Source organism: Typopeltis vanoorti, chromosome 3 (genome assembly GCF_054136105.1).
Source record: "Typopeltis vanoorti isolate ZY-2024b chromosome 3, IOZ_Tvanoo_1.0, whole genome shotgun sequence".
Classification (NCBI taxonomy): Eukaryota; Metazoa; Arthropoda; class Arachnida; order Uropygi; family Thelyphonidae; genus Typopeltis; species Typopeltis vanoorti.
In genome coordinates this window covers 126,930,862-126,956,930 of record NC_143551.1, presented here as the reverse complement: position 1 = coordinate 126,956,930, position 26,069 = coordinate 126,930,862, and the positions used below count along the sequence as shown (strand labels likewise).

The following is a 26,069-nucleotide window of genomic DNA, read 5'->3' as shown; positions in this document are numbered from 1 at the left end:
CCGAAATAGCTGAAATGTTTTACTTGTTCCACAGGTTCTCCATTCACAACACAGTTGACATTTTCAATGATTCTGCCTATTTTCATTGTCTTTGTCTTTTTATTGCTGACCTTCATACCATATCTATTACAACAGCTATTCAAATTAGTCAGAGAATCTTGCAGACTTGTAGCAGATTTATTTAGAAGTATAACATCATCCGCATAAAGCAAAGAGCTGACATTAACATCTCCAATTTTGATATCATGTTTAATACCACTTTCCTTCATAATGTGATCCATGTAGATAATGAATAACAGAGGGGATAATGTACATCCTTGTCTCACACCAGATTTAACATTAAACCATCTTCCTGTACTTCCTTCAATTCTAACTGCTGACTCACAACTCAAATAAAGACTAAGTATTGCTTGATATAATGCCCCATTGACACCATATAACTGCAGTGTATTGAATAGCTTCTCTCTTGGCACCTTGTCATATGCCTTTTCCAAATCGACAAAACTTAAATACAGGTCTTGTTATATTCCCATGCTTTCTCGACTATTTGTCGTAAAGTGAAGATCAGATCCTGACAGCCTCTATTTGGCCTGAATCCAGCTTGTTCTTCACCAAGCTTTTCTTCCACAATTCTTCTCAACCGTTTCTCAAGTATACGTGCATAGATCTTGCCAGGAACACTCAGTAGGGAAATACCTCTGTAATTCTCACATTCAGTTTTATTTCCCTTTTTATATATGGGTACTATGAGAGCTCTACTCCAATCATCGGGAATTCGTCCCTCTGTCCAGGCTTTCTGAACTATGCAGTGCAGCCACTGTAAGACTCTTATACCACCATACTTCAGCATTTCTGGTCGAATATCATCTACTCCTGCTGCCTTTCCACATTTCAAGCCTTTGATGGCTTTTTCTACTTCAAGTATGGATATGTATTCCTGACTGCATGCCTGGTCAGTGTTTTTTATCACTGTGCTGTCATCACTGCTTGTTTCATTTAGCAGTTTTTCAAAGTAATTACTCCATACTTCAAGGATATCTTTTTCTCCTGTTTTCATTTCACCTTTATCATCTCTAATTCCTTTTACAGCCCTCTTTCCTCCATTCCTAAGCTTCTTCAACAACCTCCAGAATATTTTGCCACCTTCTTGATATTTAATTTCTATATTCTTGCCAAAGTCCTCCGATGACTTTTGTTTAGCTAGTTTTACACACTCTTTAGCTTTCTTACATTTGTCTCTGTATTCTGTAAGAGTAAAAGCTGACTTATTTGCCAGGAACTTTTGATATGCTTTCTTCTTTTCCTTCACTGCCTCTTTAACTTCCTGTGTCCACCAGGGAGTTCTGATTTTTTTATCCTTGCACACAACCTCACCACATGCCTCTCTGGCAGAATCAATCAATGTTTCCTTCAGAGTTTGCCACTGAATCTCCAAGGTTTGATTCCTGTTCTCAAACTCTTTCATTTTCTTTTCAATAATATTTCTGTATTTTAGTCTACAGTTCACATCTGAGAGCTGCTCAACTGTTATTCGCTTTAAAACTTTCTTACATGTTATTCTTTTCAATATGAAATTCAATTTTATCTTGCTCAAGACTAGATAGTGATCACTTCCAATTTCAAATCCTCTGTACACGCTGCTGTCCTGCACCAGGGAGAAAACATCACTACCAACAATAACATAGTCAATGAGACTTCTTATTCCTAGCCTCTTCTCTCCATGTGAATTTGTGCACATTTTTATGTTGGAACATGGTGTTAGTAATAACCAGTCCATGTCCTGAGCAGAAATCCAACAGATATTTGCCATTATTATTAGCTTTGCTCTTTTCTCCAAATTTTCCCAAAATATTTTTGTATGTCTCACAATCATTTCCTACTCTACTATTTAGATCCCCAACAAGGACCAACTTTTCCTTTTTTATTGTGTCAGTGGCTTTTTCTAAAGCCTCAAAAAATTCCTCCACTTCTACCTTAGTAGAACCTTCTGTGGGACCATAGGCACAAATAAGTCTCATTGTCCATTTCCCCATTCTCATATTTGCCCACATAACTCTACATGAGACTGACTGCCATTCAAGAAGATTAGCCTCGTTTTTTTCTGTTGAATACTATGGCTACTCCTTCTTTTCCTTGATTGTCATTGCCTGAATATAACATTTTGTATTTATTGCTCAGAAAGATCTCACCAGTTTTGGTCTTTTTTGTTTCAGTCGCCCCGATTATGTCGATCTGGTACTTATCTAGTTCCTCAGTTAACTCCATTTCTTTGCCATTGAGGCTTCTTACGTTGATAGTACCGATCTTTAACTCTGGTGATGTTGAGTTGGGGTTTGTTTTCAGATTTGTTCCAGTAGCTGACTTTTCGCTGTTCGCCCTGGTTCCCTGGCGAAAACAACGGGGACCTTGTTTAACCGGGCAACGCCCAAGCCGGCATGAAATTTTGTCATGTTGTACCATCATTTTTAATTTTGGTTCAACCAATAAGAATACAATTTGGTCGGCTAAATCCCAAATTGCCAGCCCATCCTCGTTCGTTCAGTATCCAAGTAGATACCCAACAGGGTGCATCACGAGAAGGTGAGGATTGGACATTAGGTCAGAAGCCCTGGTCGGTTCTCTGCATTCCTTTAAAGGCTATGTGGAGGTCTCCTCTCAGTTATACAGCTTTGACCCTTAAGCACCCCTCAAAAATCAAAAATCTGGGGAAGAAAAAAAAAAAAAATCAAAAATTGGGGAAGAAAAAAGCACTGGTTATCCCATTTTATAAAAAAGAAAATAAATGAATGCAATAATTATAGGGGGGAATTAGTTTGTGAAATGCAAGGTACAAAATATGTGTAGGAATATTAAGAGAAAGTAAATGGTATTATAGAGAAGAAACTACTGGAAGAATGGATTCCAAAAAGGCCATCCTTGCATAGACTCAATTTTCATTCTAAAATTATTCAAAAAAATGTGTGGTTTTCATTGATTATGAAAAAGCCTTTGGTAACATTAATAAACAAATTATTTAAATTAACAGTCAAGATACCAAACCAGTTTTTACAGTCTGTTCAAGAAATATACATAGTAAATAAAATAGTCAAATGATAACTAATGTCAGAGTGGACAGACATGTCAAGAGGAGTACAAGCAAGGATGTACATTATACTTTGTTATTTATGTGTATGTGTTTAAAATCTGGAAACAGCATAACCCATTTTCATACAAATAAAGATATTCATTATTATTTACAGATCAAATTGTGTTAGCTACATCAGAAAATAATCTACAGCCATCAGTGTAATCAAATGAAATTTCATAGCAATTTAATATGAGAATCAAAAGTAAAGACAAAAATGATGGCTTTCAAAGCAGAAAAGCTAATAAGAAGTAAAATAGTGATGATAAAATATTAGAATAAATAAATTCTTCCAAATATTTGGAATGTGACTTATATGAAGATGAAAAAAGATACATTAAAATAGCAAATTTTGTTAATGTAAATAGCATAATAAAAAAAAAACTTTTGTTCACATTTGGCTGTAGCCATGAAAAAAATTTTCATGGCTACAGCCAAATGTGAACAAAAATTTATTGCCAGCATACTAATCAATTATATATTACACAAAAAATGTTAAAATTCATACGAATTAAATTGCAATACATTTTTGGCAAAAGTTAAAAATTTCCTAATTTTTAACTTTTGTGAAATTAACAAAAGTTAAAAATTTTGTACAGTTCTTACAAAAAAAAAAAAAAGAAAAAAAGAAAAACCTCTGCAGAGAGTCAGTGTGGAATATGTCCACACCGAACTCTGACACAGGTTTCACATCATATGTGCTTGCTATTTCCAAGTGATTCAGGAGATATATACAGAAACAGTCCAAATTACCATATGACTCTTGTATTTGAATGTACTTGATTTTCAAGATATGTGGAATTCTTGATGAATGATCTAGGTTTTCTAAAATGCATTTAAATATAGCAAACTTAGCAGTTCTATATGTGGGAGAGTTCATACAATTCACAATGGATTTTACTGGTCAACCTCTTTTATGAATTTTTCGTAGATCATACACTGGTGTCCAAAAGTTAAGGGTGGACTACTTTTTTATGTATATGAAAAAAATTTTGTCACTAAAGGTAAAATTATGTGGAAATAAATTTATTTCCAACATATTAATAAATTATATTACACAAAAAATGTTATCAATTTCATACAAATTAAATGCCAGTACATTTTTGGCAAAAGTTACAAATTTCCTAAGGAATTAATGTACAGTGCCTACAGTACAGAAAAACTATGCAAAGATATAGCTTTTCAATAACTCTTCTCCACGTGAAATCATTTAGATTATGTCTTTGAGATATTACAAGACATTCAAGTTTGCAACTTTATTCCTTCATGAAAAGAGCTTCCTTCAAACAGTTCACTTATTGCAGCCTTTTATCCTGTTGAATGCTACCACATTACCCCTTTGCACACAATTCAAAAATTTCAATGTATTCTACCCGAAATTGTCAGTTAAAGAAATTGCTATAAGCTAATTCATCTGAATTTGCAGTTGTAATCTTCAGAAATAGTGTTTGTCCTTAGATTTTGGACAACAGTGTATATTCAAGCCATCCCTGGTATAAAAACACTAGACTTAGATTAGATTATATAATGTCCTTTAAACAAATTATATTATATAGAAGTGAAACATTAATCATAAAAAAGAATGAAAAATGGATTCAAACAGCAGAAAAACTGGATATACCAAGTGGGAGAATAAAACAAATTGAATTGTACTATCCCTGGATATAAAACCAGTTAATTGCTATATAAGTAAATACATAAGTAAATGGTTAGACATCTAAATCAAATGGAGAATAGCAGACTGCCAAAAAATACTATATGGATATAAAATTAAATGGAAAAAGAATTGGAATACCAAGAAAGTGGTGGCATGAGACTGGAACAAGCGACTTGGCTTGAAATCCATGATAGCAAGAAAAACCGCAGTGGTTCCTAAGGAAGAATACTATTTCTGAAGATTACAACTGCAAATTCAGATGAATCAGCTTGTAGCAATTTGTATAAGTGATGATTTCAACTAGAAAGTGGATACAAGTTCAAAGTTTCTAATAGTACACAAAAGGGTCATGTGGTAACGTGATTTTAGGTGGATATCAACTATTTACAGATGAGTCATATTCTTTCCTCCAGTTCTAGACGACACTTGATCTGGCATTAAAGTGGTACTTCTTACCATAACGAGAATGTTCTTGAAAGGGATAGATATGTCGAGGCTGGGATAATGGTGTGGGGGAGGCCTTATGCTTAATGGATGCACCCAGCTAGGAGTGCTAGAAAAAGGGGCTATGACTGGCGAATGATATTGCAAGGAAGTTCTTCAATCATGTTTGATTGTTCCATGGTGTTTTAGGCAAAGAATTCATTTTTATGGATGATAATGCCACATTATACACAAGCAGTGGAGATTCTTCTGGAGGTCAAGGATATTAATTGAATTGAGTGGCCAGCATGTTCTCCAAATCTCAACCACATAAAACATGTTTGGGATGCAATAGGAATACTCATTACTTCTCGAAATGTATTGCAATTTAATTTGTACAAAATTTTTAACATTTTTTGTGTAATGTAATATAATTTATTAGTATGCTGGCAATAAATTTATGTCCACATTTGGCTGTAGTCGAAATTTTTTTGATATACAGGTAAAAATGTAGTTTGTCACCAGTTTACTTGTTGCAGCCTTGAAGTTTCAAGCATAGTGCCCAACTCTTTATTATTATCTGCTCACCATTTCATTCAACTATACTCTTTTTCAGGTTATCTTGGAAATAGCAGAATAAGCTACATTTCCAGCTTTTCTTACCATTTGAAATATAGGCTTATACTGCATAAAATAGTTTCTTAAATTTATGTTATCACATCATGTGATACTTTGTATATAATCATTTTACTACTTCCTTACTTGCTGATGCTAGAATTATGTTTCATAACATTAAATTGTTACAGGGAACTTATTTTTGGAAATTGCAATTATCTATCACGTTGACTGATAGATAACTGACTTTATCCTAAACATGGCGGAGATGACTGGTGGTGTTGACTCTTGTATTCCCACTCACAGTAGTCCTAAATTAGTAATGCATCCTAAAGGCAAATGTCTGAGAAGCTCTGAAAAGTGCTTCTAAGTGTTTACAGATGAGAAATCCTGATGAAATGAGCAATATCGTGAAGCAAACAGCAGAACTGACAGGTGTAAGCAAGGCGGCAGTATACCACATGAAGAAGAAACTGACCATGACTGGACACTGTGTATGCCTGAAAAGAAGAGGCTTAGCACCGTGGGACCACGCACACGCTCGGTGGAATACAATGGCTTTCTGCTGTCAGCAATTCATCAGAAAGTGCATGATTTCTTCTGAAAGAATGTAAACAATGATGAACTCCCTCACATTTCATTAACAACAATTTACCAGTTGTTAATGAAATGTGAAACTTCCTTGTGGAAGCAATCATCAGCATTGCTTGAAAGGGAAGGTATAATTTTATGGCGTCACCAGTATTTACGTTCTATCAGGAAATGTTGTTGTGAGGGATGAAAAATTTATTATACAGACAAAATCTGGGTGAATGCCTGCACTGAAGTTCTCCAGGACACGACAGTAAAAAGTGCTCATTAATCATTTTTGTTGGGCTTAACAACAGGCCTGAAAGCATCTTTCCACTGTTGCCAAGTGGAAAGATGGGTCTCATATAATCATAACACACGCTGGCAGCGAAGATGTTGTACCAGGGATCTTTATGGAAATTTTATGAATTTTTTGATTCTCATAAGGAAATGGATGGAAAGCACTGTGAAAATGTTTTTGCCAAACATTGAGCCTAACAGCATTATTGTAATGGACAATGTGCATTACCAATCTGTCCAACTGGAAAATGTGCCATCTCATGCTAGACTCAAAAAGAACATTCAGAAGTGGCTGAAGGAAAAAGGAATCAGTTTTACTTCTGATATGGTGAAAACAGAACTATCGAACTTAGTGGCAAATGTCAAGAGTCAGTTTCAAAAATATCGCATTGACAGTATTGGCGAACATGAAGGACACAGTTATTCGTTCTTCCACCATACCATTGTGAACTGAACCCCATAGAACTCATCTGGGCACAAATTAAGTGCACTCAGTAATTTCGAAAAATTACAGTGCACATGGAAATGTTGCATAACCCATGTTATTGAAGAAGAAAAATTCTGGGCCCTTGATGGAATGATAGATGAGGTGGTGGAAAATGCGTGTTTCATGGTAGATGAGAGTTCTGAATCTTTATTTAGTGTAGATGCACAATCTGATGATATTGTGCATCTTCACTATATTCCTCATTAAATTAATGAAGGGATGAGAGTGTTTATGTATATATTATTGTAATAAAGTGTCATGTTCAGAAATGTGTATTGTGACGAGTGAAGTTCACTTCATAACATAAACAATCACTGCTTATTGTAAGTCAGTTTATAATAAACTATATGACATCTACTTTGTTACAGTCTATCAGTTAATTCCAGAAAATCGAAAGGCACACAGTCGTATAATAATCTTGGTTGTGCTATTTCATATTAGCAATCATAATGTGATGTTATACATAGAATGGTGTGATTCGGACAATGACAGCTTTTAGGGGATTTTCTACGTATGTGCTTAGTTACAAATGCGACGTGCTTCACTGTTGTCATAGTACCATTGAACTAATATCCCTCTACCTTCGGAAGCAGTACAGCCTGTAGTATATTTCTTTACTTCTAAGATAACCTGAAAAAGAGTATAGTTATCACTTTCCTGCAATTAAACACCTCCATTCATGCTTACATTCTTTTTTACTTGTCACTACTCCGTCCAAGTGACTAATAGTATTAGTCCTATGGGCTAATAGTCTTTTGTGAGTGGGACTCATTAAAAAAAAAACATTCCCTGCTAAAGGAAATTATCTGTAGCAAACTCTATTTGAGTTTGCTACAGCTTGTTGTCCTAGCAATTTGCTATAGTGAAAGTCAGTTGTATGTAACATTTATACCATTTCTATAGTATATGGTCAAGGACTGAAGTACTTTGAAAAGAGACATAATCACGAGGTGCCATGTCAGTGGCCCATGTGTTTGTGATTTTGGGAAAATGCTGTTTAAAATTATTATCAACTAAGGAAAACTTTCTTTGACAACATGAAACATTTCTCTTGAAAAACAGAACTAAAGTTCTTTAGTTCTGTTTTTCAATGATGGTACAGAAATTGCAGCACTCAGATGAGAGAACATTCGCCCAGGAGTTCAAATCTATAGGTATCAGGTTAGTGATAAAATATAAAGAGTAACATAGTCTTTCTATGGAAGGAACACAGGTTAATTGCCTTTCATTCTGTCACCTAGACCTCCAGATGGTAGATGATTTCATTGCCTAGTGAAACACCACCATCCTGCTTATTGGAAGAGTAAAGTGACTGTGGCGATGTTCCTTCTCAGAGTAGCATCTCCAGTTTGTTTTGCTCATTCCTTCACAAATGCAATATGGGTGAAGAATGCCTTACTAGGCATCTCTCCATATCATAAGGAGTTGAAACCTCTAATTGAGATTACAAGAGTAAAACAGGTCAGCTGCTAGATAGTACAGAGGGCTGAACCTGTTGGTAATACTTTAGGAGGCTTTCTAGCAAGTAATTCTGCCAGGTTATGTTCAGAGGGAGTCAAGAGTATAGCAGATTATAAGAGAGACTGGCAAAGCCACACATGGATTGGAATATGGCCACTTCCTGTGTGGGCATCATGTTCACAACTACTATCCCTGCTGTATACTCCTGTATTCTAATACTGCTATATTCTACTACCACGAAAGCATAAATTACAGCTACTGTTGTTAAAATAAACTTTAACACAAAAATCAGATTTTGGAACTTTCAAAAATTAAAGCTTACAAAATATATATATTTTTGTAAGCTTAGCTTTAATTTTTGACAGTTCCAAAATTTGATTTTTGTGTTAAACTTTATTTTAACAATAGTACATTGTGTGCTGCCTGTCTTGCCTGGTTATCTGAGTGGTTTTTAATGTACCTGCTCTCCACCCAACATGCATGCCTGCAGCAGGATTCGAACTCAAGAGTTCGAATCCTGCTGCATGCATGTTTGTAATCATCCTACTTTGTGTACTGCTATAACCTTTGATATGGCACAGTATGACCTTTGCTGTCCTTGCATCATAAATCATCATAAGCTGCATTCTGTAAGAAGTGTGTGTGTGGGAAACATGCTTTTACCAAGTCTTTGGCAATTTCCTTGCCTCTCATTGTTGCCTTCAAAACCATGCATCATGTATATGATTCAAGCTTCAAGATCTTCCTTACTATTGTCTCAAACAGTGATCTCACTGTTCTTCAGTGGAATGAGAATAATCCTCTGAATTTCAATACTACCAAAACATAGTCTTCATTATTTCTCATAAGAAAGATCTTGCTTTGCTCTCATGTTTCTGGTAATTCAGATCTTAAGTCAAGATTTTCCTTATACTTTAACTCTTTCCCTATACAAATGTGTCATGCCTATAGCTGTTTCAGCTTCCAAAAAAAATCTCCCTTACATTGCATGATGATTCCAAGAAGCAGGTAATTTACTTAATAGATGACCTTCTCTCTTATGGATTCCGTCCAATCACTTTTTTTTAATAATAATCCCACACTTGAAATGTCACAGGCCCTATAATCCTACAGTGCCATGTGTGGATAAGTGATTAAAGAGAAAGAGGTAGCCTATTGATAAGTTAAAGAGGTGGTGGTTATATTTGGTGGATAAAACAGTATGGAGGAGATTTTTCCAAAGTATAGAGGTGGATGGAATGAAGGAAGATAAGTTTGTTAGAAGTTAGAAGTAGTAGCCAATTCAGAGGAACGGTGCCCATGAAGGTATCTATAGAAAAGGCATAGTGCAGAAACAGAACACCTATTGGTGTTCTGTTTCTGGAATGTGAGGGAAGGGTCACCTATAAAGCAGATTATCCTCTTCTGTATAACAAAGAATTCATTAGGAAGTTTTAGGTGCGCTACCCCAAATGTGGGAACAATATTCCAAGGTTGGTTAGATCTGTGACTTATAAAGTGTTAGTTGTGAGGATGAAAGTAATGTTTTGAATAGAAAAGAACACCAAGCTTTTAAAGTTGAGGAGGCAATGCATGCATATATAATATGTTTGTGCCAGAATAAACTACTATACACATGCTATACAGGTGGTGCCTGTGAATAAGCTACGTTAAACTTGTTCTCCCACATTTTATCACCATTGCAAGTGTTTTTGTGCAAAATTATCATTAAGCGGAAAACTAACAGAGGGTACTAAGGAGCCAGTTACTTCTGCACAACCTATAAGTACGCATAGTCCATCAAATCAGTTGTCCTTACAATTAAAAAACAGCCACACGAAAGCACACGCTATGCCCACCATAGGAGGAGTAAAATAAAAGAGTAAATGTCAAAAAAGGCCAATGACAAAAGAGTACCTCGAGTCTCGTCAGCGTAGCGCTGTCAATCACTGACAAACCAAATGACAATTGAAGTGCTGCAGCTGTAAAACCGAAGTTACCAAAAAAAAAAATATAGCATACGATTTCTGTTGCCACTGGCTACATGCTTCCTATGCAAAACTAGATGAATCAGTGTACAAGCTTTTTATCGATCTCAACCAGCCTTTTTTCTGTTCGCTGTGCCTTCCTTCCGTAAAACGACTATTGAACTTGGGTAAATGAGTCAAAAAAACATCAAACCACATCTTAATAATATGATTGAAACTTTCTCTTCCAAAATCCAAACACTGGAAACCAAGCTTGAACTACTCGACAACCAGCGCCCATCACAAGTGCACCTTTGGCCACTAATGAACTCTGCTACCTAATCGCATCAATGGCACATTAGTCGATTGAGGCTGAAAACAGGAGACTCAATGCTGTTACTTTGAACTTTCTGATGGAAAATGATAAATTATTAACAAAAGATGTCAGCAAATTAGCAGGAGAATGCAACTTTGATCCCAGAAATATCGTCAGATGGAATTGTTTTGGATCCATAAAAGAAGGGATGGAAAGAACTTCCATGTCTCGTGAAAGTGACCTGTGACACACTGACAAGCACATTCAAATTAATAATGGTGATAAATAAGTTAAAGGACACTTACCCCCAATCATGCTTATGTGCTCGACCTGACTTACCATTTGTCCAGAAGGAACAAAGATGCCAACTTTGAAGAAAATTTGAAGAAAAATGCCAAAATGGAGACAACAGTTGGATCATTGACTATAAACAAGTCAAATTAGTGCAAAAATCAAGTGATGACACCACTAGCAGCCACCACGGAGACCGGTATGTAGGCACTGCATAGGAAATGTGCAAGACCCTTGCAGTCAAACCTATGTCCCACAGAACATGTACATCCACTTCACTGATATCTGTGGCATCAACTCCAACTTTAATAGTGTCCACTACCATCTGCTGTCTGCCAAATCCACCTACTCTTTTTAGCAGAAACTCAAATCTCGCCTTCCCCAAGCAGTATCCATCTCAACCTTCCAAACTACACACTGTTTAACTCCTTTCAACCCAAGGGTGGCATCTGCACATATATCTGTTCTGATATACCTTGCCAGAGAGTACTTAACCTAGAATAACCCATCTTTGACCTTCTTTGGTTGCAAATATCCCTTCCCCACTCAGCAGAATTCATCTGCTGTCTCTATTGCTCTTTAATTTCCTCTCCTTAAAAATTGATTTTCTCCAGTCCCACTCTCCTAACAGTGAAATCATCCTCCTAGGAGATTTTAATGTCTATACCACCAACTGACTTTCTTCCTCCAGTTATATGGATCTTGCAGGCAGAGAAGCTGTAACATTGCCATCACTAACAACCTTGCACAAATTGTTCACATGCCAACCAGAATACCAAATAACCTGAACCACTCCCCAAATATCCTAGATCTCTTCCTCACCAATGACCCTTCCAAATACACAGTGAATGTAGTGAGCCTCACTGGGTAATTCTGACCACAATGTAGTGCTCATCCCCCTCCTACCCCATTGCAACAATGCTTACAGTCACTCCCACACAAGACTAGTTTGGCATTCTAACAGTGCCAAGTGGGATAGCCTCCTAGACTACTATGCTTCATTCCCATGGTTGGACTATTGTTTCCGGTCTTATCACCAAAGTAATCCTTATTGGCATGGAAACATACATTCCCCATACTTCTCTGAACTGCTGTCCCCTAACTAAATCCTGGTTCTACAAAAGATGTGCCAAGGTTGTACAAATGAAAAATCAAGCATACCACAACTGGCTCAAATCAAGAACTCCATCCTTTCACTGCTTATACTGAAGCCTGAAATAGATGCAAGAAAACTATCAATGCTTCTTAAACAGAATTTGAACAGGCATAAAGCAGGAAACTTGCAGCCTGCCCATATGGCAGCCATGCCTTTTGGTCTCTTGCCAAAGCAGTTGATCGTAACTTTTTCCCTACACTATTCCCACCCCATCATACCCAGATGGCTCTATTGCATCATCATCCACAGAAAAAGCTAATATCCTGGCTTCACACTTTTCCTCCAATGCACGTATAACTGACAATGGCAAGTGTCCTCAACTCACTTCCCTCACTTTCACACAGATGTTTGGTCTCCACAATTTGTGTATTCTATAAATATTTCCGTGGCAAATGTTCATATGAAATATCATCAATAATTCCCACTCGCTACCAAGTCCATTGGAACACGTACAGCTGCTGCCCTACATTCTTTCACAGTACACCTTAAAACCCACAGAACAAGTTTTTTTTCCTCCTTCATTCCTGCTACTGCTTTACTGTGGAACAGTCCCTCCCCTGATGTATTTCCCAAGGAATACAATATACAGGCTTTTAAATCACATGCAAACAAGGTTTCTACTTTCCCAACCCACTACTCATATATGGTACTAGCATACTATAGGTTGATCAGCCACCCTCTTATGTATGGGCCTGACATAAAAAAAAATAAAAAATAAAAAAATAAAATAAACTGATATGACATTCAGACCAGAGAAAGTTGATCTTCATAGTGGAACACTATCAAAAGTAATTGGGAGTGAAGTAATATATTTCTTGCAGTAATAAGCAGGCTTGAGTTTTTATGGCATTGAAATTTACTAAGTTGTCTTCACTCCATTTAAACATCTTGAGATCACTGTTTTAAGTCATTGGTTAATCTTGAAGCTTCTGAGTACTGCAGGGTTTCTCAATTGAGGAAGAAAAATGATTATTGTCATCAGTAAAACTGAATAGAATTTGAAGTTAGAAGGTCACTGATGTACAGAACCCTGTGATACTCCAGCATTGATAGAGAAATCTGATTAGAGGAAGCCATTCACTATGATACAATAAATGACTAGTGAGGAAGCTGACAATCCAATCATAGAGCTCAGCAGGGAGACCATAAGATAGTAGCTCGTTCAGGAGGCCTTGATACCAGATACTATCAAATCCCTTGGAAATATCAAGAGTGACAGCATAGGTTTCTCCAAATCTTTCCATGGTCTGTGTCCAAAGGTGGGTGAGATTAGCAAGGAGGTTGGCTATAGAACAAGAATCGTGGAATCCATATTGGTGATCACTAATTAATTGATAAGTCTCCAGGTAGTGAAGAAACTGGTTGTTGATAACCTTCCCCATCATTTTCAAAAGTACTGAGGCAAGGGCAATGGCATGATAGTCAGATGGCTGACTCTTGTCTCCCTTTTTTGGGTAGATGACTCAGCTTCCCTCCAGCTTAATCTGTGAAGTTGAGTAGGGAAGCCAGTTTGTATTATGGATATACAAGTCCTTTAGGATGACAATCTCACCATTTGGGTAATTAGCTTGTATGCGCTCCATTTCTGCATTGTCTTTTCTTTGGACATTTTGGACATGGGTTCTTATTTTATAAGAATTCTTTTATGAAATGCATCATGTTAGGATTGTCAACAGTAATATCTTTACTTGTTAATTAATAAATGAGCTGTTGATATTTATTATTACACTTTCTCAGTAAAAATCTCTTGACAACTAGCAGCCTTTTTCCTCAAATAAAGTTTAAAAATGTCCATTATTTACTTTAAAAGCATTCAGGATTATAAAAGTACTTATAATATCGTACTAATAACATCTTTAGATTTATAAACATCCTATAAATATCTTATTTATGAGAAGATTTATGTGTGTATCAAATGAATGCTGTTATTGCTTTAGTCACTACTCTTCTTCTACATTTTCTTTGATGACACAGAAGGTGATTTATTGCAGGCAGTGTTTCAAAGTAAGTGTTAAAGACAATGTTTCATCATTTATTTTTTAGGTAATAGTTCAAGGTTGGAGAGTTACCCAAGATAATGTGGATACCCTTCTAGATCATTTGGAACAACATCTTCAAGAAATCAGCGCATTTGTTGCTGAGACAACAGCTTTGCTGAATGAACAGTGTGACAGAGTTAGGGTAAAAGATAATTTTGGAGTTGTAATATTTAATGTGAATTTTAATGTAAAATATTTAATATAAATCCCTTATGGGATTTATAATACAATAAAATTTCATCAGTGTATCATCACTGTGTCAGGTTTGAGAATTTCTTTTTGAATTTCTCTATAAATAAATTGACATCTGGAGGAATGTTCAAGTTGAGGGTCAAATACTATAGGTTGTCTACTTTTGAATAGAATAATTCTCCAAAGAGAGTAGGCAGAGTTCTTTTAACCATAACTAAAAGTGCCGTACCTTACTTGTTGGAAGGTCACCTCTCTCCATCCTTGGCCATGACTGAAACCCAAACCATGGCTATTGATGATTTTAGTCATTGGTGTCAACTGCTTCCATCTCATGATGATAAGTACTGTCACTCGTATTTTTCTTTGTAAAGGTATGAGTTGGAACTACAGATTTTTATGAATTGCAAGATTAAAAGCTTAATTGTCTAGGATAAAAATCTTCACTTGCAACCAACGATTAACTAACTCATGGACTGGCTAGAAGAAGCAAAAAAAAAAAAAAAAAAGCCTAGCAAAAGTTCCTCTGATCACCGACTTTTATAGACCTAAAAGCAAACTGTGCTTATTTATAAATGCCAGGAGCATCAGAAATAAAGGAGATGAAATTGTGTCACTGATATTCGGCCAGAAATTATTGGAATAAGTGAATGATATCCTGATGGGAATAGAAATAGAAGGGTATAGTGTTTTTCCTGAAATGAGAAAGGACAAGAAGAGAGGGAAGTGCTATTGATGATAGCAATATAATTTGTCAAACTAAGTAGACATGAAATAGTGGCAATGGTTTTGAAGCAGTATGGTGTGAAATGGAGGTTGACAGGAAGAGATATATAGTTTGGATGTTGCTATAGGTCAGGGAATGTGGAGGATGGTTATGAAGAAATGTATAAACAACTTGGGTTAGGGAACAAGGGAAGGGTGATTATTATGGATGAATTTAATTATGACAGTATAGATTTGAATAAAGAGATAGCATTTGGGAATAAGGAAAATGAATTTCTTGAGAGATAACTATTGTAGGCAGTATGTAAAAGAGTGCATGCAAGCATCAAGTTTTAGATCTGATCATTTTGTCAGAGGATGTGATTGTGAGTGGGTTTTTGCATTCTGTCCAGTTGGTGAGAGTGATTATGAATTGATCACATGGGTTGTGGATAGCCATATGAAGACTTCTGTGAAGAAAGGATATATGTGGAATTGCAAGGCTGGTGATTATGGAAAGCTTAGGAGACAGATGTAGCATGGAATGAACAGCTGACTAGAAAATAAATAAATTCTGCTTGGGAACTGACAGAGAGATACTTAAACAGTTTCACTATGTGAATGTATTCTGAAGGTCCAGAGGCTTAATAATGTAGGTATCAAATGGATGAAAGAAGGTACTGTAGTGGTAGCAGAAGATGAATATTGGTACCAATCACTTGTATGAGGAGTATAAAGAGCAGGATAGGAAGATGACTCAGTTGGTAAGGACTACAGACGTGTGGTATGAGCAGAAATTAGCAAATAAGGCTAAGAAAAACCCTAGGGAGTTTTTTCAATATGGGGCAAGTAGATGGTGAAGCAGAAAGAAGAATGATTATGGCAAGATGATGTTAGTGGATAAAATTCAAATCATTCTGCAAGTGCTACATGTCAGCAGCACTCCTGATTACCCTGCCTATCTTTGCATCATCAGCAAATAGCTCTATGTTGCATGTCAAATCCTTCCCAATGTCAGTTGGGTACAGATTGAATAACATTTGACCGAGCACTGATCCTTGAGGCACACCACTGGTTATTTTGAATCTTGTAGATTCACCCCCCCCCCTCACGTATATGACTTCTAATATCTGGCTGTCAGTTATCCATGCCAATAGTCCATTATAATCCAATCCCATATTATCCAATTTATTGAACAGTCTTCCGCGCTGTATTCTGTCAAAGGCCTTAGCAAAATCCAAAAGTATCATGGTGTATCCACTCCCCCCTTGTCTAGTTCAATGGTAACATTGCTACAGAATGTGAGCAAGTTGCTAAAACATTACCTTCCCTTAGTAAACCCATGCTGTTTGTTGCAAAATAGAGATTCTCTGTTAATCTATTTCTGAATGTGAGCCTTAACTTTTCCAAAATCTTCACCACCACTCCTGAGATATTATTGGTCGATAGTTGGATACATTGCACCACCCTTGTGCATTGGGATTACCATACATTATTTTCACTCCTGTGGAATCATCCCTGTTCTGAGACTCAAATTATATAGCCTGGCCAAAGGAATACCCAGTTCAGCTGAACACTCTTTTAGCATCTGTGCTGATATCCCCCATCAGTTCCTATTGCAGAATTCTTATTCAGTTTGTGCAAGAGCTCTAGTACTTCCTCCTCATATATGTGAGTTTCTTCATGCAGTGAAGAGGTAGCAGTGAGTTCAGTGTTGCATATACCAGGTTGATAGCTTTAACAAATTCTAAAAAACTAGTTCAATGGTAACATTGCTATAGAATGTGAGCAAGTTGCTAAAACATTACCTTCCCTTAGTAAACCCATACTCATTAGTTGAACACACTCTTCTGCATCAGTCAACTGCATACCATCTGCATTCAGTAGAGTTATTCTTTCAAATGAATTCTTTCTTTTACTTGCAGCATATCGATAGAATTCTTATGGGTTGTCTTTAGCTTGCAGAGTCAGTTTCTTTTCATACTCAGACTTAACTTTCCATACGGCAGTTGACTCTTCTAGCCTGTTGCTTATAATTATGATAACTGACCTCATCCTTATGCACATGGTATTCCTACCACATCATTGCTTTTCTTAATCCTAATTTTAATCTTATTAATATCACCTTTTCTACAGATCAGTCTCCTTTCAGCCATTTTCAACCTTGTATCATATGGCACTACAATTGTGGCAAGTGGAATCACCCCCAGGATTTCTACCTCTTTTTTCATGGTCTGATTACTGTCTCTTTTGATTGACATTTTCTCTTGATCCTGTGCTGACCACAAATAATCCTTACAAGAATGAGGGACTTCGTTCCTTATCACTGCAAAGCCCCAACTTCTATCCAAGTCCTGCTTCTCTGAAAATAGTGCTTTTGTAGTCTATGGTAAAAATATGATATGGCATATAATCATTGGCTCAAGTCAAAAACTCCAGTTTTTCACTCTCCTACATTACAGTTTGAAACAAGGGTAATAAAAATATCAACAAATCCACAACAGACTTCGTAGTGACCAAAAGCAATAAGCTTTCCTCCTACTTAATTGGTATTCAAGCCTTCTTTTCCTTCACTAAAGCCATTGGATATAATTTCTGCCCCTACTTGTTTCCACCTCTCACATTCTGATGGTACCATCAGAATGTGAGAGGTGGAAGACTTCAAGTTAGCTTTCCTCCAACTCTTTGCCTCCTATGATACTACATTCCTCCAACTCTTTGCCTCCTATGATACTACATGCCTGATCGTTGCCTGAAGGACATCAGAAAAATCCTCATTAATCTTGATACTAATAAATCTTTTGGACCAAATGGTATCTCTCTCTCTCTCTTGTTGTGTCAGAAGCTTGTGCTCCATCCTGTATCACCTATATAAGCAGTCATATTCATTTAGCATCTAGCCAGCAGCATGGAAGCAAGCCTTTATCCATCATGTCTCTAAAAAGGTAGATCCAAACTGTTATCCCATTGCTCTCTCACCTTGGTACTCTTGAAAGTAATGATCAATAACTAGCTTCTTCCTGAAGATCCATCAGTTAAGTGATAACCAGTCAGTAGGGATTCCATCAATCTTGTTCAACAGCAGGCTTCACTGACCTTACTACTTTTGGACACAGGCCTTGGAAGGATTTGGAGAAGCTCATGTCATTGCTCTTGATATTTTCAAGGCAATAGATGTATGACATTGAGGCCTCCTTAACAAGCTTCCATGGTTTCCCTCCTGTTCTTTGTAAATGGATTGCCAGTTTCCTCTCATCAGATTTCTTTATCAATACTGGAATACCCCAGTGTTCTGTGCTATCACCAATGCTCTTATAAATCAATGACCTCTCTCTCTGTAACTTCAAATCCTGTTTATAGTTTTGCTGATGATGGCACTCTCCATGCCTCTTCATTTTGAAAAACCTGTTATATGCAAATAATTGAAGCTTTGAGATCTTTCATAACCAGTATCTTAAACACGGATCTTCTCACCATTTTCAAAAGGTGGTGAACATGAATTTCAGTATTATCAAAACAGTCCTGTCTTATTATTCAAAAGAAAACTCTTACTTCACCCAATTTTTTTATTTATTTATTTTATTTTTTTAATAATTTTATTTTTGAAAACATTCAGATTTTCAGTCAAGATCAGGTTCCCCTTTCTTGGGTTGATTTTAACAGCCAGCTTATTTTAGCATAAGCATATTACATCTATAAACATATTACTTTCATGACCACCTCAGCCTCTACAAAAAGCTTGATATTCTTTTTTGTTCACAATACTACTTAATTCTCAATTATATACAGAGGAGGACATTCCATTAATAGCTGACTCCTAGCCCACAGATTTCCTTCAGTTATTTTCTCATAGATGTCATACATTCTGTTTCTCATTATGCTGTTTTTTTTTTTTTTAATTCATGATTATATATCAAGATATTTGCTGTGTTTTGAGATATTGATCTCTATAAAGATTTTTATATTTATTAATCTCTATGAAGATATTTTTATATTCCGAGTGTTTAGTATTTACACAAGGGTTCAGTTCTGATTGGTGCAATGACTTTTAACTGCTTCTTTCAGAATCCGGAAAATCAATGACTCAAGACCAAATACAAAAAATACACACATTTAATAAAACAGAAACAATATATACACTTTAAATAAAATTATATAACTACAAAATACTGGATCCATGGCCTTGTAAAAATAAATCTACACTTTAGAGATTTTCTTATCCAAAAAAAATTAAAATCACCCATTCTCTGACTCATTCTATTACTGGATTGTTTAACATATACTTAATCACATCTACCAGATTAAACACCTTGTTTTCACAACAAAAATGTTCATTAGAGTGTTTCTTTGTTAGGGCCTTTTCCGAAAATATAAAATTTTTTCTTCTTTTCCATAGGATTCTTTTTTACAATTGCATACAATATTATGAAGACGAAACTTTCCAATCAGCGTTTCCTTGAATGTTCAATTAGAATGGCGACTGCAATGTCTTCTTTTATTTACAAAATATTTGTTGACAGTCTCAACTCTTCCGGTTTAAAGATTCACAGTTTTACGATTCCTTTTCGGAATCTTCTATTAATATTTTTCTGACTGTTATGTAAACTTCCTAAGAGCAAAATTTCTCTGGTCTGCATTTTTAATCTTCTATTAGCTCTCTCTTGTTTTCCTCGTTACTTCAATGCCAAGCTTTCTCTGTCAGCTGTCAATCACATATCAGACTCCTCAGTGAGCATATGCATTCCATGTAAGTGGCAAGTGTACATATAATGGCTGACATGTTGTCTCTGTTAGTGTAACGATGTCTTTTCAAAACACCACAAATATCTCAACACAACAATATTAAATTACAATAAAAACTCAGATTATTACAAATTATCAGAATCTAGTAAATACATCAATTTCAAATAGGTTACATTTCGTTTTGACAGTAATAATAATATTAATAACTGCACATCATAAGTGCCGATATACAGGTTATGAAACCAAAACTAAAAATATACTAACATAAACAATTTGTAAAAATATTCATAATTTTAAATTATGATTATTTTTACAGATGCACTCATCTGACCACTGCCATTTTTCCACTTTTCTCTAATCATGTAAGAACTAGAGCAGCCACTGGTCAATATCCTTACACAATCTACCTCCAGACATGTCGAACTAGCTATGCAGTTATAACTCATTTTTTCAAGAAACTTATTAATAGATTCCTTTTTTTTCCCTTAATAATAAAAATAATAATAAAACTTGTTAATAGTTTTGTTTTCCTTAGTAATACTGATAATCCCATGGGTGTATTTGCATTGATTCTCCAATATTCTAATACTCCAGTACTTCTAATTTAATCCCCCATCGCCCTCTATTCCCACAAGTTTGTCGCTGTCACTGCAATATCTTCATTTGTGATACAGCCTGTTTCCTCAAATGAGACATGACAATTATTACCACCTTACTACTAACTCTCCCTTCTTCTGTAGTGCATATGATAGCCTTATTGGCATAATTTACTGGCATCATCTATGATGCCAGCACTCCATTTGAGGGTACAGCAGTAAAGCAGTTTCCACATCGACTCTTCCAGATGTTATAAGGGACTGAACTTGTTGGTAGCACTTCAGGAAGCCTCACAATTAGCTAGTGAATAAACCTGCCCGCTGTTTATTCATATGTTGTATCTGCAGAAAATCAGACAAAATTAAAACAAAATCTTTGTGGTTTTTCATCTGAATTGCAAATAATGTATTTGGATGAGTGTTGTATATCAAGTATTAATCCTGTTTTATTTTATCCTTTTCAGGCGCAGTCAGAGAAGTTAACTGGTGGTCTTTTTGAAGAGGTTCATGAAAGTTGTCAAGTGATAACATCACCTGCTATCACACCAGATGTAAATGCAGTTAATATGCTGAGGTATGGAATATTAGCCTTACAGCTGTTACCTGAAAATAGCAGTGGGGGTAAGTAATTTTTGTAGTGTTTTTATGACTGCAGAAAATGTATTAATTTATTATATATATATATATTTTCCTTTCTGATCTTTATCTCATATTGCAGTGGACTGCTTTCATTGAGAAGTCAAACATCCATTGACCATTTACTGGGCTGATGTCTTTTCTCTTGCAGATTTTGAAGTCATTTTCTTAGTTTGTCATAATTAGTTCTACATGTACCTCTTATCCACATGTATCTCTTCTTAACTGAAAACTCCATGTTTGGCCTCCTCATGTTAAGATAGCATGATCACTTCCCCATTTAGGGACCGAGTACTACCTGGTTATAGGTAAATCCTTTGATGCTGTCACCATATCCAATACTCTCAAACCTCAGTGATAATTACTGTTTTAGGTAATTATCGCTCATTAGCTCCATTAATTCTATCGCTTTCCTCCCATTTGCTCTCCCTTTCCCCCTCCCTGAAATTTCCACATCTCTCATTCTGTCCCTGCGGCCACATCCCATTTGATCAACTAAGTGTCTAACTGATGCCTATAATTTTTGGCCAGCTAGAACTGATTGCCAAAATTTCTTGCTCACTCTCTCTTTATTGTCAATTAATGGCAGATGATTATCTTTGCTGAGTGGAACTGTTGTCATACTCAGTTGGAAATCTGAAGTGGCCTCAAATTCTCTTCATTTCTGGTATAGCACATTTAAAAAAAAAAGAAAAAAAGAGCACCTAACATTCTGATTATTTTACAAGTCAGTAAAACCATAATATTACTTTATATTTCATCACCATTGGGGACAGAAAGAATCCCTCATTTTTCTTTAACAATATGTCTCAATAAGTGAATAGGATTTCTGTAAAGTGACTAATTGTACTGTATTTTGTAGTTGGAGAAGATTTCCTTTATTTTCTTAGAACCATTCAAAGAAAGAAAAGTCATTAAATAAGATAACAAGATAACATATAACAAGAACAATATTAATAAAGCAGTATTCATCTCATAGAAAATGCATTTATTACATTAATTTTTTGTTACTAGAATGACCCTTTATGTTAATGCATGTGCTTAAGATTTTGTTTAGAAAGTTAAATTTTATTAAATAAAAAATATTTAGTTTTCTCCAGTCGGCAGCTGCTCATTGGTTGACAAGATATGCTTACTACATTCAAGTGTATTTGTTGAGCCCTGAGAGGAATGGTCCCCACTGGAATGCATTTTCTTGAGAAATTATTTATTGGTATAATGCCTAATATGGAGGAAAAGGGAAACTAAGTCATTGTTGGAGAAATGGCAAGAAAGCTGTTATGGATGATCAATGGCTGATTGTGTGCCCATCCAGTGACTTTGTATGTCTGCATAAGAAGCATTAGATATAAGTAGAAATTCTGCAAGTTATCCAACTGGGTAGTGCAGAGGTGAGTATACAAAATTGAAGTGGTTATGTATATGGATGCTCTATTCAGAAAAGGTTATATTCTGAACTATAAAGGAGGACATTATTTTAATGAAAAAAAGTTTTATGACTAAAAATGATTCATAGAACACAGGAATTTATTAGTCATTACCTAAATAAATTACATCGACTAGTTTCACCACCTACAAGAGAACTGGTGACTTCATGAAGATGATTAAACACTGAAAAACCATTAGCATACAAATAGGTAAGTTCACGCTAGGCAGTAAATGTAAAAATGCATGAGATGCATTAGTTTTCTGCAGTTAGTGATAGAAGATGATTATTAGTGATAAAAGATTTAATGAAAGATTTCCATATATCACTTAGTGTCAGTCCTTGTTTTTAATCAGTGATCCATGTAAACGAATAACTGCAACAGATTCCTCCAGGAGTCTGGAATAAGTTCTCTTCTAAATAAGGCATAGAATAGAGTACTTTCTATTAGTATAATAGAGTATTCTATTATACAAAATGATGACCAATGCAAGACAGAATTCCAGATTCTAATTTCGTTGTTCTTAATGGCCATTCCAAGAAAACAGTTGATAGGATTTTATTTTCTAATCTTTCCACACCTAATAACCAGAATATCCAATACAGAAACTCCATCACAATACTATGCAGTTTATTGGAACCTTTCAGCCATGCCTTATTTAGAAGAGAAATTTTATTCCATACTTCTGAAGGAATCTTTTGCAGTCATCTATTCATATGGATCACTGAATAAAAACCAAAGACTAACACTATATGGAAATATTTCATTAAATGTTTTTAACATTAGAGATTTCAGTTTCACCTCAATCACTTTCTATCATTAACTGCAGATGACTGGGCAATAGCTTATCAAGCAAAATCCTCTGATGACATTGAGAAGCAGCTCACACAAGAGCTAGAAACCCTTACAGTTTACTATGAAGAAAACCAACTGAAACCAAATCCCAGTAAAACCCAATTGTGTCTTTTCCACCTCAATAATAGGAAGGTGAGGAGAGAGTTGAATATAGAATGGAATGGCATGAAACTGGTCAGTTATCCAAATCCAACTTACCTAGGTGTTACACTAGATAGGACCCTAAATTATAAGCAACACATAGAGAAGACAGCAGCTAAAACTCAAACACGTAATAATATTCTACTCTGAATTAACATCATCTCAATGGGGTGCAAATCCACAAGTACTGCGCACCTCTGCACTGGCACTCTGCTTTTCGACAGTCGAGTATGCTAGCCCTGTTTGGTAAAGATCATCACATGTCAAAATTATTGATAAGGTTCTTAATGAAACATGTCGGCATATTATCGGCTGTCTACAAAAATTGACCATCTATACTTACTGTCTGGTATTGTACCTCCTCGCATCAGAAGGACTACACAGAATAGATATGAGTGGAAACAACTACTAAATGATGAACGGCATCCTTTGTATGGACATGTTGCAGTACATAAGAGACTAAGATCAAGAAAAAATTTTATTCACTCAGTGGAACCATTGGTTGATTCCATAAAAGCTACGAGGTCAACAATGTGGCAAGAACAATCTCCAAAGGCTCTGAACTTAAACGAATCTCTTCCTTCCGGCTTACATCTTGACTGGCAAAGATGGAAGACATTGAATAGATTCCGGAATGGACAGATCAAAGCAGAATATGGCCAGACGGGGCTACACAGACAATGACAGCTGCTCATGTGATGAAAGACAAACCATCATCTTCTGGTGAAAGGATCACCTTCTGCAATGCTGCTTAATAGATGTTAATAATATATGTACCTGAGAAGATTTAAGGCAGTGTAATGAAACAGCTTTAAAGTATATTAGTCACTGGATGAGTGAAATTTGACATTTTATGTTTTTGCTTAATATTTCATGCAAGTGGCATTTTTGTCTTTTAATGTATGCTTTTAATCCCTATTTTTTTAATGTCTATTTCTTTAAATGTATGCATTTAATCATTTATATGTATACTCTTACATTTTCTGTAGTTGGCACACGAAATAAATAAATTAACTCATCATCAAATTCCTGCCATGTACCCTCAAGGGGTGTACAGGATATGATAGTACTACATGAAAAAAATTACATCATTACTAACTTCCTATCTACAATTTTCTTCCAAATCAGTCTGTTACTTGTCAAGACTCCAACATTATCATATCTTATATTTCTATCTTCTAAGGCACTTTGTACTGTATCAATCCACCTATATCTTGGTCTTCCTCTGGGACGTTTTGCTGCCAACCTAGCAGAGAACACTTGTTTTGCTAATCTTTCTTCGCCAATTCTATTTAAGTGACCATACCACCTGAGATTAGCTCTGCTAACGCATTCCTGGATGCTGACAATGTCAAGTTCTTTCCTAATATCCTCATTTTTAATATGATATTGACATTGATGCCATCTGTTCACGCCTATAATCTTTCTCAGGACTCTCATATCTGTGGTCCCTAGTCTTTGGTCAAGTGTTTTACTTCTGACCCAGCTCTCAGATCCATAAGTTAAAACTGGTTTGAACACTTTTCTTGTATACAGCTAATTTAGTGTTCTGACTAATTTCTCTTTTATTCCATATGAATTTATTCAGTTGACTTCCCACCATACCAGCGTTGCTGATTCTGTTGTCTATTTCTATATTTAATTTACCATCTTCACTAAAAATCGTGCCTAAGTAGCTGAAATGTTTTACTTGTTCCACAGGTTCTCCATTCACAACACAGTTGACATTTTCAATGATTCTGCCTATTTTCATTGTCTTTGTCTTTTTATTGTTGACCTTCATACCATATCTATTACAACAGCTATTCAATTTAGTCAGAGAATCTTGCAGACTTGTAGTGGATTTATTTAGAAGTATAACATCATCCGCATAGAGCATTAACATCTCCAATTTTGATATCATGTTTAATACCACTTTCCTTCATAATGTGATCCATATAGATAATGAATAACAGAGGGGATAATGTACATCCTTACGTCACACCAGATTTAACATTAAAACATCTTCCTATACTTCCTTCAATTCTAACTGCTGACTTACAACTCAAATAAAGACTAAGTATTGCTTGATATAATGCCCCATTGACACTATATAGCTGTAGCATTTTGAATAGCTTCTCTCTTTTCACCTTGTTATATGCCTTTTCAAGATCTACAAAACTTAAATACAGATCTTTGTTATATTCCCATGCTTTCTCGACTATTTGTCGTAAAGTGAAGATCTGATCCTGACAGCCTCTATTTGGCCTGAATCCAGCTTGTTCTCCACCAAGCTTTTCTTCCAAAATTCTTCTCAACCACTTCTCAAGTATACTTGCATAAATCTTGCCAGAACACTCAGTAGAGAAATACCTCTCTAATTCTCACATTCAGTTTTATTTCCCTTTTTATA

At 35.7% G+C, this 26,069-nt stretch overlaps 1 protein-coding gene across 1 annotated transcript in view; it reads left to right on the top strand.

Annotated features, from left to right (window-relative positions):
- The window catches only part of LOC150108543 (KICSTOR complex protein SZT2-like), a 1,022,772-nt gene that overhangs the window by 44,056 nt on the left and 952,647 nt on the right, over window positions 1–26,069 (top strand). Inside the window, exons 5-6 of the mRNA XM_090390485.1 lie at window positions 14,390–14,527; window positions 21,083–21,239. Coding sequence (XP_090246611.1) covers window positions 14,390–14,527; window positions 21,083–21,239 — 295 coding nt within the window. The remainder of the gene's footprint in view (window positions 1–14,389; window positions 14,528–21,082; window positions 21,240–26,069) is intronic.